This window comes from Vipera berus, assembly GCF_964194415.1.
Source record: "Vipera berus genome assembly, chromosome: 12".
NCBI classification, from domain to species: domain Eukaryota; kingdom Metazoa; phylum Chordata; class Lepidosauria; order Squamata; family Viperidae; genus Vipera; species Vipera berus.
This window is the reverse complement of record NC_138215.1, coordinates 10,167,278-10,180,678: the sequence shown is the minus strand read 5'-3', so window position 1 is coordinate 10,180,678 and position 13,401 is coordinate 10,167,278. Positions and strand designations below refer to the sequence as shown.

General features: G+C 45.5%; 1 protein-coding gene across 1 annotated transcript in view; it reads right to left on the bottom strand.

Annotated features, from left to right (window-relative positions):
• Nucleotides 1-3,001: 3,001 nt before the first annotated feature.
• PLEKHO2 (pleckstrin homology domain containing O2) overlaps nucleotides 3,002-13,401 on the bottom strand; it is a 29,198-nt gene continuing 18,798 nt past the window's right edge. Inside the window, exons 4-6 of the mRNA XM_081337523.1 lie at nucleotides 11,841-11,945; nucleotides 6,814-6,912; nucleotides 3,002-4,807 (exon numbers count right to left, since the gene is read on the bottom strand). Coding sequence (XP_081193649.1) covers nucleotides 3,680-4,807; nucleotides 6,814-6,912; nucleotides 11,841-11,945 — 1,332 coding nt within the window. The 3' untranslated portion in view covers nucleotides 3,002-3,679. The remainder of the gene's footprint in view (nucleotides 4,808-6,813; nucleotides 6,913-11,840; nucleotides 11,946-13,401) is intronic.

Sequence of the window (13,401 nt, the reverse complement as noted above, 5' to 3'; positions counted from 1 at the left end):
AAGGCCTGAGGTTTTCAAGGTCATCTTGCAGTAGCCTATCTAGGGAGCAAGTAGGCCTGGAGTCGTGTTTATTGAACAGCAGTTTATTTGTTAAGTTCCTCCATGGAACTTCTCCACCCGAGTGTTGGGAAGTTAATACGGGCAGCCTGGCCTACAAAAACACCAGGGGAGTTGAAGACCACCCAATTATTACCCTGTGATGGACCTCTGCCCCAGCAACTGTTCAGTGGTCCCAGATGCTCAAAAGGCAGCCAAAGCCAGGATTTCAGCTGTGTGCGAACCATGGTTTTAAGAGCAAGAAAGGACAGAGATGGAGCGCAGAGCGAAAACCTGAGAGTCATCAACAGAAGTGATGGCTTGCAATGGCTCAGTGATGGGAGATTATGAAAGCATGCAATGGCTCCTGAGGGTGGAGATGGGTTTTAGTCGAGCTGTGAAATAAGACTTGATTTTGCAGGAAAATATTATTTAAGATGACGCCAGAGGTCTTTGACTTGTCCCAAATCATCTGCCGATGAAGCTTCCTCTCTTGCTGCAATTTAAAAAGGGGACACGCACTGATGTGATGCCATCACATTAAGTTGCCACTGGGCTCCATTGGGGTTTCCTGAACAAACCATAGGCAGCTGGCTTACTGCCAAGCTAGGAATCAAGGAAGCCCAACAGGCACCAATTAAAAGGGCCTTGAGGAGATTCCTAGGGCTTCTCCATAAGTTGCCCAACTTTTAATTCTTAACAGGAGAAAAGGAAATAAATGTTAAATACGAGGGGAGTAGTCCCACTGACTGTATTCAGTTTGATATTAACATTTCATCTAGTCCCAACTCTTATTGTCCCGACTCTGCCCATTTTAAGGCATGGCTCCTAGCCTCAAAACTTGTCTTTGTCTGCCATAAGCAATGATTTACCCATCTCAGGGGTTAGGCTTCCAAATGGCAATAAACCATGGCTTGTTGAATAAACCACAATTGGCTGGGGTTAACAGAGCAGGCGGAGGCAAACCAACCAGGCCATTCCTCAGTGCAAAGGGCAAACCAGGCCACCGGGAGCCAGCTGCAAGATGTACCAGGATGACAGGGTGCCCAATCGCCTTAGATCTGTTGTTCCTTTTTTTACTTTTTCTTACAGGAAGAGTCCTGTGATGAATTCAGCCAGGTCTCAAAGGAGCCTTCAGGAAGCCAGCCCGGAGCCCCATGCATGAAGTGCCACTATTTCCACCCTGCTGGGATTTGCAAAATGTTTCTTCCCAGCTGCTTAATAATTGGGTACCAATTTTATGCTCATCCATATATATGTGTGTGTAAATTTTTTTGCCTTGCTAACAAAGAATAAAGGGAGACCGATATGATCATTTCAAACTTATTTGTTCTCATCAGTCAGCCTTACCCTTCTGAGATTCGAACCTGGGCCGACTGCGTCTTAAGCAGTTGTTTTAACCCCTAGGCCACAGTCTCTCTCTCTCTCTCTCTGTTAGCTGAGAAGCAAGGGAGATATGTGTTAAATGTTTGTTAAGCATTCAGAATACACTTGCTTTACACAAGTGTAAAGTGTAAATTTACACAAATATGAGCTGCCACTGCTGTGGCTACTGCCTTGGGCTAGGCTGAAACCCTGATACCTCCAATTCTATGTGGGGAAAAACCCGAATGACCAAAGAAGACATCTGAAGGATAGGAAAATATTAAGTCACAATGTCATTTTCCAAGTTGTAAAAATGTGGTCATCTCCAGAGTTAAAAAGCCGTCGAAAAAAGCCATCAGCTCAACTGAAAGGAAGCTTAGTAATGTCACATATAAAATACATTAATCCAGGGGTCTTCAAAGTTGGGCCCTTTTATGACTTGTGGACTTCAACTCCCAGAATTCCTCAGCCAGGCACAAGGAATTCTGGGAGTTGAAGTCCACAAGTCATAAAAGGCCCAAGTTTGAAGACCCCTGCACTGATCTATGAAGGGAGGCTGTGCTCATGAGAATTCATACCTCACCCTAAGCCACGGTCTATGCACTGGCCTTTGGTGTGCCGGATGTGCTTAGACAGTTTACAAGCAACAAAAAGGAATCATAGGAACCCGTATATACCCACCTCACAATTGCAAAATAGAACAGAACAAGAGCTGGAAGGGACCTTGGAGGTCTTCTAGTCCAGCCCCCCCGCTCAAGCAGGAGAACCTATACCATTTCAGACAAGTGACATTTTCCCAAATCATTTCCCCAAAGTTGGAAGAGTTACTAAGATGAACGCCACTGTATAATGGGGGAAAAAAATTTCATGCCCTCCACTGTGCTTCTGTATTTTTTCCATTCAAACGAGCCGGGAGATTTTCGCATGAACTGGAACCTGTGATAAGATTCATACAGAGTCTCCAATATATGTTGTGTCTAATTCTTCACAAATGAATGAAAAGTCAGCCTGGCAAAAAATAAAAATAAAAAATAAATAAAAATGGAGGTCTTACTGGGTTCTTTGCCAGCACGACTGGCTGAAGACCTTGATCGGGTTCCCATGCTGTGGTAAGGCGCACTTTGCATAACCATCGTTTGTTAAATCAGCCACCAGAGGTGGGCAACACACAACCTGTCAAGCCAAACACCAAGCGAGCGAGTGATGTACGAACGAGGAGGATTTCAGATCTGCAATCTGATGCTGTAGTTCAATTTGGTCCTTGGAAGGGTAGCCAGAGAAGAAACCCCTCTCCGCCAGCAAATTCTACCTATTGGGAGCCTCGCCAGAACACCACTGGCTATCTTGGTGGCAAGCGAGCTTGTTTTTGGGTGCAGAAACTGTCACCGCTTGCAAGGACACGTGGCTTGGGAGAAATAAATAAAGCTGGAATGGGACATGCAGAAAGCCTTCTGCAGCAGAGCCGTTCAAGAAAAAGGAGAGCCAAGAAGAAGACCGGAACATCACCAAAGAGGAAGGGAAAAGCATATCAAAGAAGACCCCCACCGAACTGTTTCCTTCAGCCCCGCCCCCCCATGTTCCCCCCTACATTAACCCTGAGTTTAAAAAACAAAAAGGATTAGAAAGTGCTACAGCCTCATTCCAGACCCAGACCACTAAGGTCTCATCCTGCGGGTGATCTCTGCAGTCTTTGCAAATTCATCACAGAGAGGGGGAGGGAGGGAGGGAGGGAGGGAGGGAGGGAGAAAAAAACAAAGCAGGACAGGAACCAGGACTGCAGGAATCTTTCCTAACCCGAAACATTCCAGGCTGGGTGGAAAATTCAACCTCCCTGCTCCCCCTTGACATGCTCCAAGCTCAAAAGGGCGCCGCCTTAAACAGAAAGCTCTCATCCTGAGCTTGCAAGAGGCTTCCGTCAAGTTGGGAAAGGCCTCGGAAAATGGCTGTTGCCCACTCAAAACTCTTTTGCATTTGAATTGCTTTAGGTGCCCCTGGTGGAAAGTCTCCTAGGGCTCCCCGTAACTGCTCGTCTTCCAAAAACAGATCTTTCCCTGAGGTCCCCTACCCAGATCCCTCTCTAGCACACCCCGCCCAGCAGGATCCAGTCCACGTTCTGAGATTGCAAAAAAAAAAAAAAAGGGGCAGTGTGAAAATAAGCAACACTTAATGAGACTCAGCTGCCGCCCTCTCCATCCATCTTTGAAACACTGATCCGGCAGCCTGGTAGAAACGGTGCTTGCCTTTTGTCTTGAGTCACAATTCAGAATTCTATTCCTTCTTAAGGGGCGCTTCTCCTGTAAACAGTCACTAGGTCCTTCGGGAGTCCTTTACGCAAACCGGTAGGTTCTCTTCTCAGTTCCCCTAAATCTTTGACCTCTTGCAAGACCTGGGTGGCTTGCCGGAGTTGCTCGGTTGCTTCGTTGAGTAGTTCCTTTGCATCCACTGAAGATCCTTTGTCCTTCTGGCCTTGCTCCAGCTCTTCATCCTGGACCTTCTGCAGGAGCTTTTCAGTTCGTTCCTTTTCGTGAGCAATCTTCTTCTCCATCCGCGCCACGTGGAGTATAGGCATCTTCTGGAAATCTGGCCGCGGAAGAGGCCTTTTTGGCAATTCTGAAAGCAAGCCCCCCAGAGACGAGCTGCGAGGCTTGGTTGTCGGAGAACCTCCCACGGGCTCCACTATGTCAACCTGATCTTCAGAAGGCAGGGTCAACCTTGGCTCTTCCTTGGCTCCTTGTTCTGAGGAAGACTCGTCCTGCTCCTTCCCATTGGGGACAGCAGGTTCAGCTGTTCCGTTGTCATCAATGCCGTTGACGTCAAGGTCGGAGTCTCCATCAGGCTGCTGATCCCCTTCGGCAATGTCTACCTGTGCGTCGTCCTCCTTAGAGCTCAAGCCGGCTCTGAAAACCTTAGGAGGAGGAGTCGGTGGCTTGATTGCCTCCTCATTTAATCCAGGGGCGTCCTCGGCTTCCATTTCATGGAGTTCAGAACCTGGACGATCCCATCCCACCTTCATTTTGTCAGATACAATCTTTGGAGGAGGTGCTGGAGGTTTGGTTTCCACCAAATCCTCTTCGGCTGGAGTCCCTTCGGAGTCCTCGCATTTCTCCTCTTCCGCATCGCTCACGTCTACAGAGTTCACCGTTTCGCTGGGTGCGGCGACTTCCTTAAGAGGTTTAGCTGGAGGCATCGGTGGCTTCCTGACCTGCGGATCTTCTGGGGTAAGATTGGCACTTAGGTTGTCCGTGGGAGGCATGGGCACTTTTGCGGGGGGCATGGGAGGTTTATGGGTCTCCTTTGGAAGGGGGGAGTCAGCAGTTTCACGGGTCACGGGGATGCTGTTTGGGGGTCCGCTGTCTGGTACCTCTAAATCAAGTCTCAGGATCCCATCTGACATTGAACTAGCCACCTAAGTAGGAAAGCAAATGAGAGATCTCAGAATCAGTGCTCAAGTCCATAATTGTTGAAGAATGAAAGCTACTGACCACACAACAAGAAATGACTTAAAACAGCTTCAAACATCCCACGTGTCCTGCAATTTCGGAGTGACTATCATGCATGGCTTTTTTTTTAAAATAAAATAAAATATTACACTGTTGTCAGCACAAAAGATTCTCCTACCTTCACGGCAGCTCACTCAATGAGCCCCCGTGGAGGACTCATACATGGGATCGATGGAGCAGGAACCTATCTTTATTTATTTATTTATTTTATTTATTTTAATTCCATTTATATCCCGCCCTTCTCCGAAGACTCAGGGCGGCTTACAAGCTTAGCAGTAGCCTTCATTCTATGTATATGCCTGCTTATTAGGGCTTTCATACACCCCCCAAGCGGCATTATTACAAAGTCAGCTTAATTGCCCCCAACAATCTGGGTCTTCATTTTACCTACCTCGGAAGGATGGAAGGCTGAGTCAACCTTGAGCCTGGTGGGATGCGAACCTGCACTAATTGCAGGCAGCTGGTGTTACTTAAGGAGGCATTAGCCCACTGCTCCACCAAGGCTCTTTATCCTTTCCTTAGGCTACCATATGTAAGCTATGGGGAAACAAAAATCCAGACAACCATCAGATAGCAAGGTCTTGCTCTATGCTGCCTGCTGGTGGTCATCTGGAGTTTTGCAGTCCAAATATGACCGCATGCTCTTAGAAACAGTTTACCAGAATGTGGGGCTTTGTTCCATGTGATAAGACTTCTTGGGCCTACATCCTTTCTTCTGTTGAGCCCTAGCTGTTATTAGGCTGGAGAACGAGGCTGTTCCTAGATACACATCCCACAGTCACTTGATCATATTCTGGATGCTTGGCAACCAGTTCACCTTTAGGTCTGTTTGCAGCATCCCAAAGTCATGTGACTGTGATTTGCAATGTGTTTTTTTTTTTGCTAATTCCCATCATTTACTTCTGGATTCGAGTAAAAACGCCCATTGGGGAAAACGATTCTCTTGATAACCGTGGCGTCCACTTAACAACTGTTGTAAATAATGTTGGGGATGTACCCAATGAAATGAGCCTTGACTTACAACAATCTACTATTATAATTCCAGGCTCAATTCAGCCATAGGTCATCTATCTATCATCTATCAATATCTATCAATATGTCTCTGTGCCTGTGCCTGTGCCTGTCTGCCTGCCTGCCTGCCTGCCTGCCTGCCTGCCTGCCTGCCTGCCTGCCTGCCTGCCTGCCTACCTACCTACCTACCTATCTATCTATCTATCTATCTATCTATCTATCTATCTATCTATCTATCTATCTATCTATCTATCTCAGTCAGTCTATCTATCTATCTATCTATCTATCTATCTATCTATCTATCTATCTATCTATCTATCATCTACCTATCTGATAACACCAAAGCCTTCTCTTCCACTAAAAGTCTCCCCAAATATTAGGGACAAGAGGCTTGCTAAGAAGGCTAAGTCAAGGCTAAGAAGTTCATTCAGTTCCTCTGTTAGTGAGGAACCAGTTTGTAATGATCTTGTCTCAGCCTTCTGCTTTTTCTGGGTTTAATATTTAATCTTCTCTTCCCAGCCTACTGTTTGTTCTGCATTTTAATATTTAATCATGATTTCTTGAGGATGTTTAATAATTGTGCTTCTTTGAAACGTTGTTAAAAAGCAGCTAAGAAATACCACTGTGACTACAGAACAAATTATTTATACTAGAGGATGCAACCTCAATCGAAATAATTCATGGACATGTATAGATGGCACGTGTAATTATTTCAAATAATCATACCTGTCACAAATCCAATCTAGAATCAAAATTAGCTGGGGGTGTGTGAATATTGTGATGAGAAATAGCAAAACAGAAGAGCACAAAATATAGATCGGAACATTGCTGAATAAATGATAAGAGTGTTCTGATTAAATAATATAAAACCACATTGGTTGGTGGTAAGCCCAATTCTTACTTCTTTCAAATGGCTTCTGGTCGGTGGACGACGGCCCTTCGCTATCTTAGCTCTGCCTCGGGTTACGTGATCCAAAGTAAGACTCTCGTCAACTTTTACCTTTAAATGGGAGACAGAATAGAAAAAGACTGAGATCAGAATAACCGGATAACAGTTGGAAGGGATCTAGCAAGTCTTCTAATCCAGTCCCCTAACCAAGCAGAAGACCCTATTCCATTCCATACAAATGGTTGTCTAGTTTCTTCTTGAAAACTTCCACTCATGGGACAACCACAACTTCTGGAGGCAACCATTCCACTGATTGTTCTTGGGAAATTTATCCGTAATTGTAGACCGGATCTCTCTTTGATAGTCTTCCATTCGTTCCTTCTTGCCCTACCTTCAGGTATTTTGGAGAACAGGTTGACTCCTCTTCTCTGCGATAGCCCCTCGATTATTAGAAAACTGCTATCATGTCACTCTCGTTTTAGTTCACTCTCGTTTTAATCCCATAAATCAGAGGTCCCCAACCTTGGCCACTTTATGACTTGTGGACTTCAACTCCCAGAATTCCTCAGCCAATTGGGAATTGAAATCCACTAGTCATAAAGTGACGAAGGTTGGGGGCCTCTGCCATAAATGACTCAAAACAAGCATTTCACGGTTCAGCCTTCCAACCCAAAAAATATACAAGAGGTTGAATCACTCCTTTAATCTGTACAACAAATCCTAGCATGTTTTTGGCTTCAGATAATGTGAAAACTTACCCACTGTGGTTTATTGCATAAAGCCAGATAACTGTGCTTTATTAACCAGTACAGGCCAGACATGACTTTTTATTTTGCCAATCCATAAACCTTGGTTTACAAGCCAATGTGGCTGTATTTTCACTACGGCAAGACTAAATCAAACAGACAATTTTATAATCTTGAATTCAACTCTGTTGAGATTGCTGATTAACAAACTAATCCAGAGAGTACATACTATGCTTGGAGATATGTTGCAAAAGAAGGGTTATCGTCCCAATGTTGTAAGATTTGGCTCAATCTCTGAACCATTAACCAACCAAACAAGCTGGATTCATACAACATGTTCATCCCTTGAGATACCTAACTGAGCTTTGGTATATTGTGTGCATGTGTCTGCTTGGATTTTTACTGGGCTCGGTAAGTGTGTGATGCAAATACTGTCAACATCAATGATACCATTAAGCATTTGTTTCCACGTGGTGCCATGATTCTCTGTCGTTGGATTCACAAAGCAACGTGCTTTCTTCCTTTCTTGTATGTGATGGAAGCAAATGGATTCGGTATGAAGCAACTCCAATGTCAACAAAGAGCAGGGCCCGATAATAGAGCTGGAAGGGACCTTGGAGGTCTTCTAGTCCAGCCCCCTGCTCAAGCAGGAGAACCTATACCATCTCAGACAAGCGACTGTTCAGTTTCTTCTTAAAAATCTCCAGTGATGGAGCGCCCACGATTTCTGGAGGCAAGCTGTTCCACTGGTTGATTGTCCTCACTGTCAGGAAGTTTCTCCTTAATTCTAGGTTGCTTCTCTCTAGGTTCCAACCATTGTTTCCTGTCCTGCCCTCTGGTGCTTTGGAGAATAATTTGAACCTCTGTTCTTTGTGGCAGCCCCTCAAATAGTGGAACACTGCTATCGTGTCTCCCCTATTTCTTCTTTTCTTTAGACTAGTCACTAGCCAAACCCAAGTCCCGCAGGTGTTCTTCGTACATTTTAGTTTCCTAAATAATCCTCTGGTGTAAACCTATGTAACCTTATAAGCTCGCAGAAGGCAAATATGGCCTGCAAGTTCCTTCTTACTCCTCTTTCAGGATCCCCTGCACAGAATTATTCTTTTTTTAACGAAGTCCCCAAAACATTACTTGGTTTGCAAACATCCACACCATGAAATGTCTTCACCTAGGAGACAGTCATCTCTGGATGCTCTCAACGAAGGACGGGTCAAGTTCATAAGCACACATGCCATCAAGAAGAACCATATGTCCAGACTTGACACAGGCAGGCCTCGACTTACAACAGTTCATTTAGTGACAGTTCGATGTTACAACAGACCTGAAAAAAAAATGACTTGCGGCCATTTTTCACACTTAAGACCATCGCAACCTCCCCGTGGGCCACCTGATCCAAATTCAGACACTTGGCCACTGGTTCATGTTTATGACGGTTGCAGTGTCCCCGGGGTGTATGTGTGTCACGTGACACACACACACACACACACACACACACACACACACCCTTTTGCGACCATCTGACAAGCCAAGTCAATGGGGAAGCCATGTTCCCTTAACAAGCATGTTACTAACTTAACCGCTGCAGCGATTCAGCTAAGAATTGTGGCAAGAAAGATCGTCCAATGGGGCAAAGCTCCCTTAACAAATGTTTCTCCTGGCTCCATCGTGGTCGTAAATTGAGGACTACCTCAGGGTATCCTCAGCTCCAAAGTCCCTGGCTCTACCCTAATCCACTTAAGGCCACCAATATCACCCAATGACACGACTCTTCCAATGTCCCCTTCCTGGGTAAGACGAGACCATAAGCGGCTCAAATTCTGCCTTCCTCTTCTCTCCAGCCTAGATTTGCAAGGCAAATGCAATTAGTTTGCTGTTCCCAGCTGCTCTTCCCCCCGCCCCCCCCCACCACCAGCAAGTACAATTTGGCGCACTGCCTGCAGAACTCAATGCGAAAGACAGCAACCTCTTCCTAACGACACTCGATGACAATCCAGTTCTTCTGGAAGGAGGCAGAAAAAAGCCACCCCCGCCTTGCAGCCGTTGTGGAAAAAACGGGAGAGCGAGCAGATACCCGACTCGGATCCATCGGATGACCCACTTGCCCTCTCAGCCGCAAAAAGAGACCCAGGGCGCTTCGCTCGGCCCTCCTTGGCTTTCAGTGGCGAGAGCTAAAAAGGACAAAAAGAAGACAAGAAAGGGGGGAAGAGGGAAGAGGAAGGAAGCAGACTCTCGAAAGTTCATTCAGAGTTGACGTTCCTTCGCCAAAATCGTTGGTAGTGCAGGCCAGGAAGGATCAATCAAAGTCAAAGCTTCTCTAGCCAAAATAAACCATCTCCTTTGGATACCCTGGAAGGTGCAAAGCAGAACTCCGCTCCTTAATGCAGCTGCTGGCTTTTGACAGGAGGAGACTGAGCGCAATCTGGAGGCGAACCCTTCAGTAGATGGAATCGCTTCTCCTCTGGGGTTGGGGCTTGGATGTTCTAGGATTCCTGCATTTCGGGGAGGGGGATTAGGGAAACGCTTCTCGTGCAGTGTTTCGGTCTACAGGTAGTTCCTCGGCTTACGACCACAACCGAGCCTCCAAGCCTCCGTCGCGAAGTGAGGAATTCGTTAGGGGAGTCCTGCCCCATTTTACCACCTTTCCTGCCACAGTTGGTTGAGCGAATCCCTGCCGTTGTTAGTCACGCAGTCGTTAAGTGAATCTAGATTTCCCCACTAACTTCGCTGATCGGAAGGTCGCCAAAGGGGAGATCACGTGCCCATCGTAAATGCACGGCAGTTGCGTCTGAATTTTGATCACACGTCCACGGGAAGGCTGCAACGGTCGCCAGTGCGAAAAACGATCCTAAGTCACTTTTTTCCCCCCAGGGTTGTTGTAACTTCGGTCACTAAATGAACGGTGCTAAGTCGAGGGCTACCTGTATTCTCGAACCGACTGTCTGCCCTTGTTAAACCTGTGAGAAGCCACAGTGGTGATTTTTTAGCAGTCAGAGCGATCCTCTGGAAGGGGGTGAGGGGGTACATGTAGCGCTGCCTAGAACTTAAGAAGAGTTTATGAAGGAAGAAAAAACAAACAAAAGAAAAAAGATCTCCAGAGTCTGGACAGGATTATGTTGGAAAAGCCAGGAGTCTGCCAGACACACCTGTCCAGATGACCTACCAGATCTCTGTCACTTCCCCCATCCTTGGCAGTGTTCTTCCCTTTCCCCACTCTAATACTCTTCAGATGCCTTGGATCTCAACCATCTAATCCAGAAGGTCTCATGGGCACCAAGATGGAGGAGACGGCTTTGAAAAACTCTCCCCTTTCCTATCCAGTCCTTCTGCAGCAGAAGCACAGCCTGGTTTGCAGCAAGTCAAGGCAGGAAGGCAGTTCCCTGAAAGCCAGGAAGTCTAAAAAGCCACCGAACCACAACTTCATTTCAGCACCCCTACACGCCTCGCCCGTGGCTCTCTTTCACAGTCACCATTTTTTTCTCTCTCTCTCTTTTTTAGCTCTTGTGTCTTTCAAGCTGATCTTCTTTGGCCTCTGTCTCTTTCCACCCATGGGTGAATAAATTATGTCCTGGGGGCTCCAGTCTCCTCCTTAGTTTCTATATGGTCACCCAACCGTTAAGAGCAAGGGTCTTCCAACTTGGCCCTTTTATGACTTGTGGACCTCGACTCCCACAATTCCTTGTGCCTGGCTGAGGAATTCTGGGAGTCCAAGTCCACAAATCATAAAAGGGTCAGGTTTGAAGACCCCTGCTTAAGAGCGTTGGAGCTGTCGATTTTCAAAAATTTGAATGAAAAAGAAAAAATCGGATGGGTTTTTAGGGAAATATACCTGGTTTTGAAGAAACGTACCAGACGGTCCTTGGTGCTCTCTGAACATGGTTGTTTTCTTGGCAGACTTTTCAATACCCAACTAGATAACATCATCAGTGCTAGAGTACCATCACGTCTTTCTACAACTTTCTCCCTCCTCATGGGTCAATATATTTTACCCATCCTGGGCTTATGTAATGTAGAGGGAATGGAACAACTTTTAGGAAACTTTGTTAATCTGAGAGGTTTTGTTGCTCCTCCAAGGAACTTTATCAGTCAGAGTAAAAACATATTGCAACTCGTTTTGGGGAGAAACTGTCTAATTTTTACTCTGACTGATGAAGTTGCTTGGAGGAGCAACGAAACATCTCAGATTAAGAAAATGCGGTCCAGTTGTCCTGATTCAACCTTTAGACACCTTTGGCATGGACGATTCGGTCTTCATGGACGTACAAATGTATAGCAAAGTTAAGAAATGCCACTGACCTCATCAAATATCTTATTCTTTCCTCGGCCGATGCCATCATTGAATGCTTTCATCCACAATTCCTTTTCTTCTGTGGTCGGTGCCTGGAATTTGATATCTTGCACCTAAACAGAAAAAAAAAAAACAGGAGGAGAGTTTGCCTGAAAGCCATTCAGATTTCACTACAAAAAAATAATAATTCTTTGCAATACCAGTTGGTGCTATCCAGTTTACCCCCCCCCCCAGGAAAAGTTCTGGGCTGGAGAACAGATCTGGAATAACCCAGATGCAGGATAATAGGCATGACTTGATGAAACAATTATCTGTCTTCCTATCTACCAGAAGATTTGAGAGTCACCTCTGATCAAAGCAAATGAAAACTAATATATATATAGTGTCTTTTTGCTGCTGTGAGCCGAGAAATACATAAGAACTGTGGGGTAAGCCTCAAATCAGGCTTAAAGTAGCCTTTATAAATAAATAAATAAATAAATAAATAAATAAATAAATAAATAAATAAATAAATAAATAAGTCTTAAAGACTCCACAAACCTAAAATTATGAAAAAAATAAAATCTTGACCATGCCTGCTTAGGTCATCACTCCATCCACTCTGGTTCTCAGCTGCAAAAGGTTGTCCAACCCAGACAAATAACCAGGATGGACATCTTAACGTTTATTTGCTGCTACAGGAGAGGTCTGCAATGAATAAGCTTGGGTTGGAGACACCTTCTCTGCCCAGGATAATGTCACAATTTGGAGGAAGCGTGTTTCTCCCCCCCTTTGCGGGTTTTAAGAAGTCTGAGGCTATTCTGTAATTATGTGAAACCATTTTTTGAAAATAGCAATAGTACTAGCACTTAGACTTATACACCGCTCCACAGTGCTTGACAGCCCTCTCTAAGCGGTTTACAGAGTCAGCCTATTTGCCCCCAACAATCTGGGTCCGCATTTTACCGACCTCGTAGGGATAGAAGGCCGAGTCAACCGTGAGCCGGCCAGGATCGAACTCCTGGCAGTGGACAGAGTTAGCCTGCAATACTGCATTCTAAGCACTGGGAAGGAAGGAAGGAAGGAAGGAAGGAAGGAAGGAAGGAAGGAAGGAAGGAAGGAAGGAAGGAAGGAAGGAAGGAAGGAAGGAAGGAAGGAAGGAAGGGCAATAGTACTTAGACTTATATACCACTTTACAGTGTTTTACAGCCCTCTCTAAGCAGATCCAGCCTATTGCCCCCAACAATCTGGGTCCGCATTTTACTGACCTCAGAAGGAAGGAAGGCCGAGTCAACCTTGAGCCCTGTCAGGATCGAACTGCCAAACTGCTGGCAGCTGGCAGCCAGCAGAAGTAGCCTGCAGTACTGCATTCTAACCACTGCAGCACTTTAAGAGGGAAAACACCACTTTTTTTTTATTATGCTTGGCAAACCTAGGGTAACAGTGCCCTTGATCTTTGGAAACCGTGAAGGATATTGAGCTTTTTGGAAAGGTGCAAATATTGAACGTTTCTAAAACTGAGATTTGGAGACTACAAATCACTTTCTCCATCATGGCCCAATTTCCTCCACCCAGACGCTTGAAACAAAA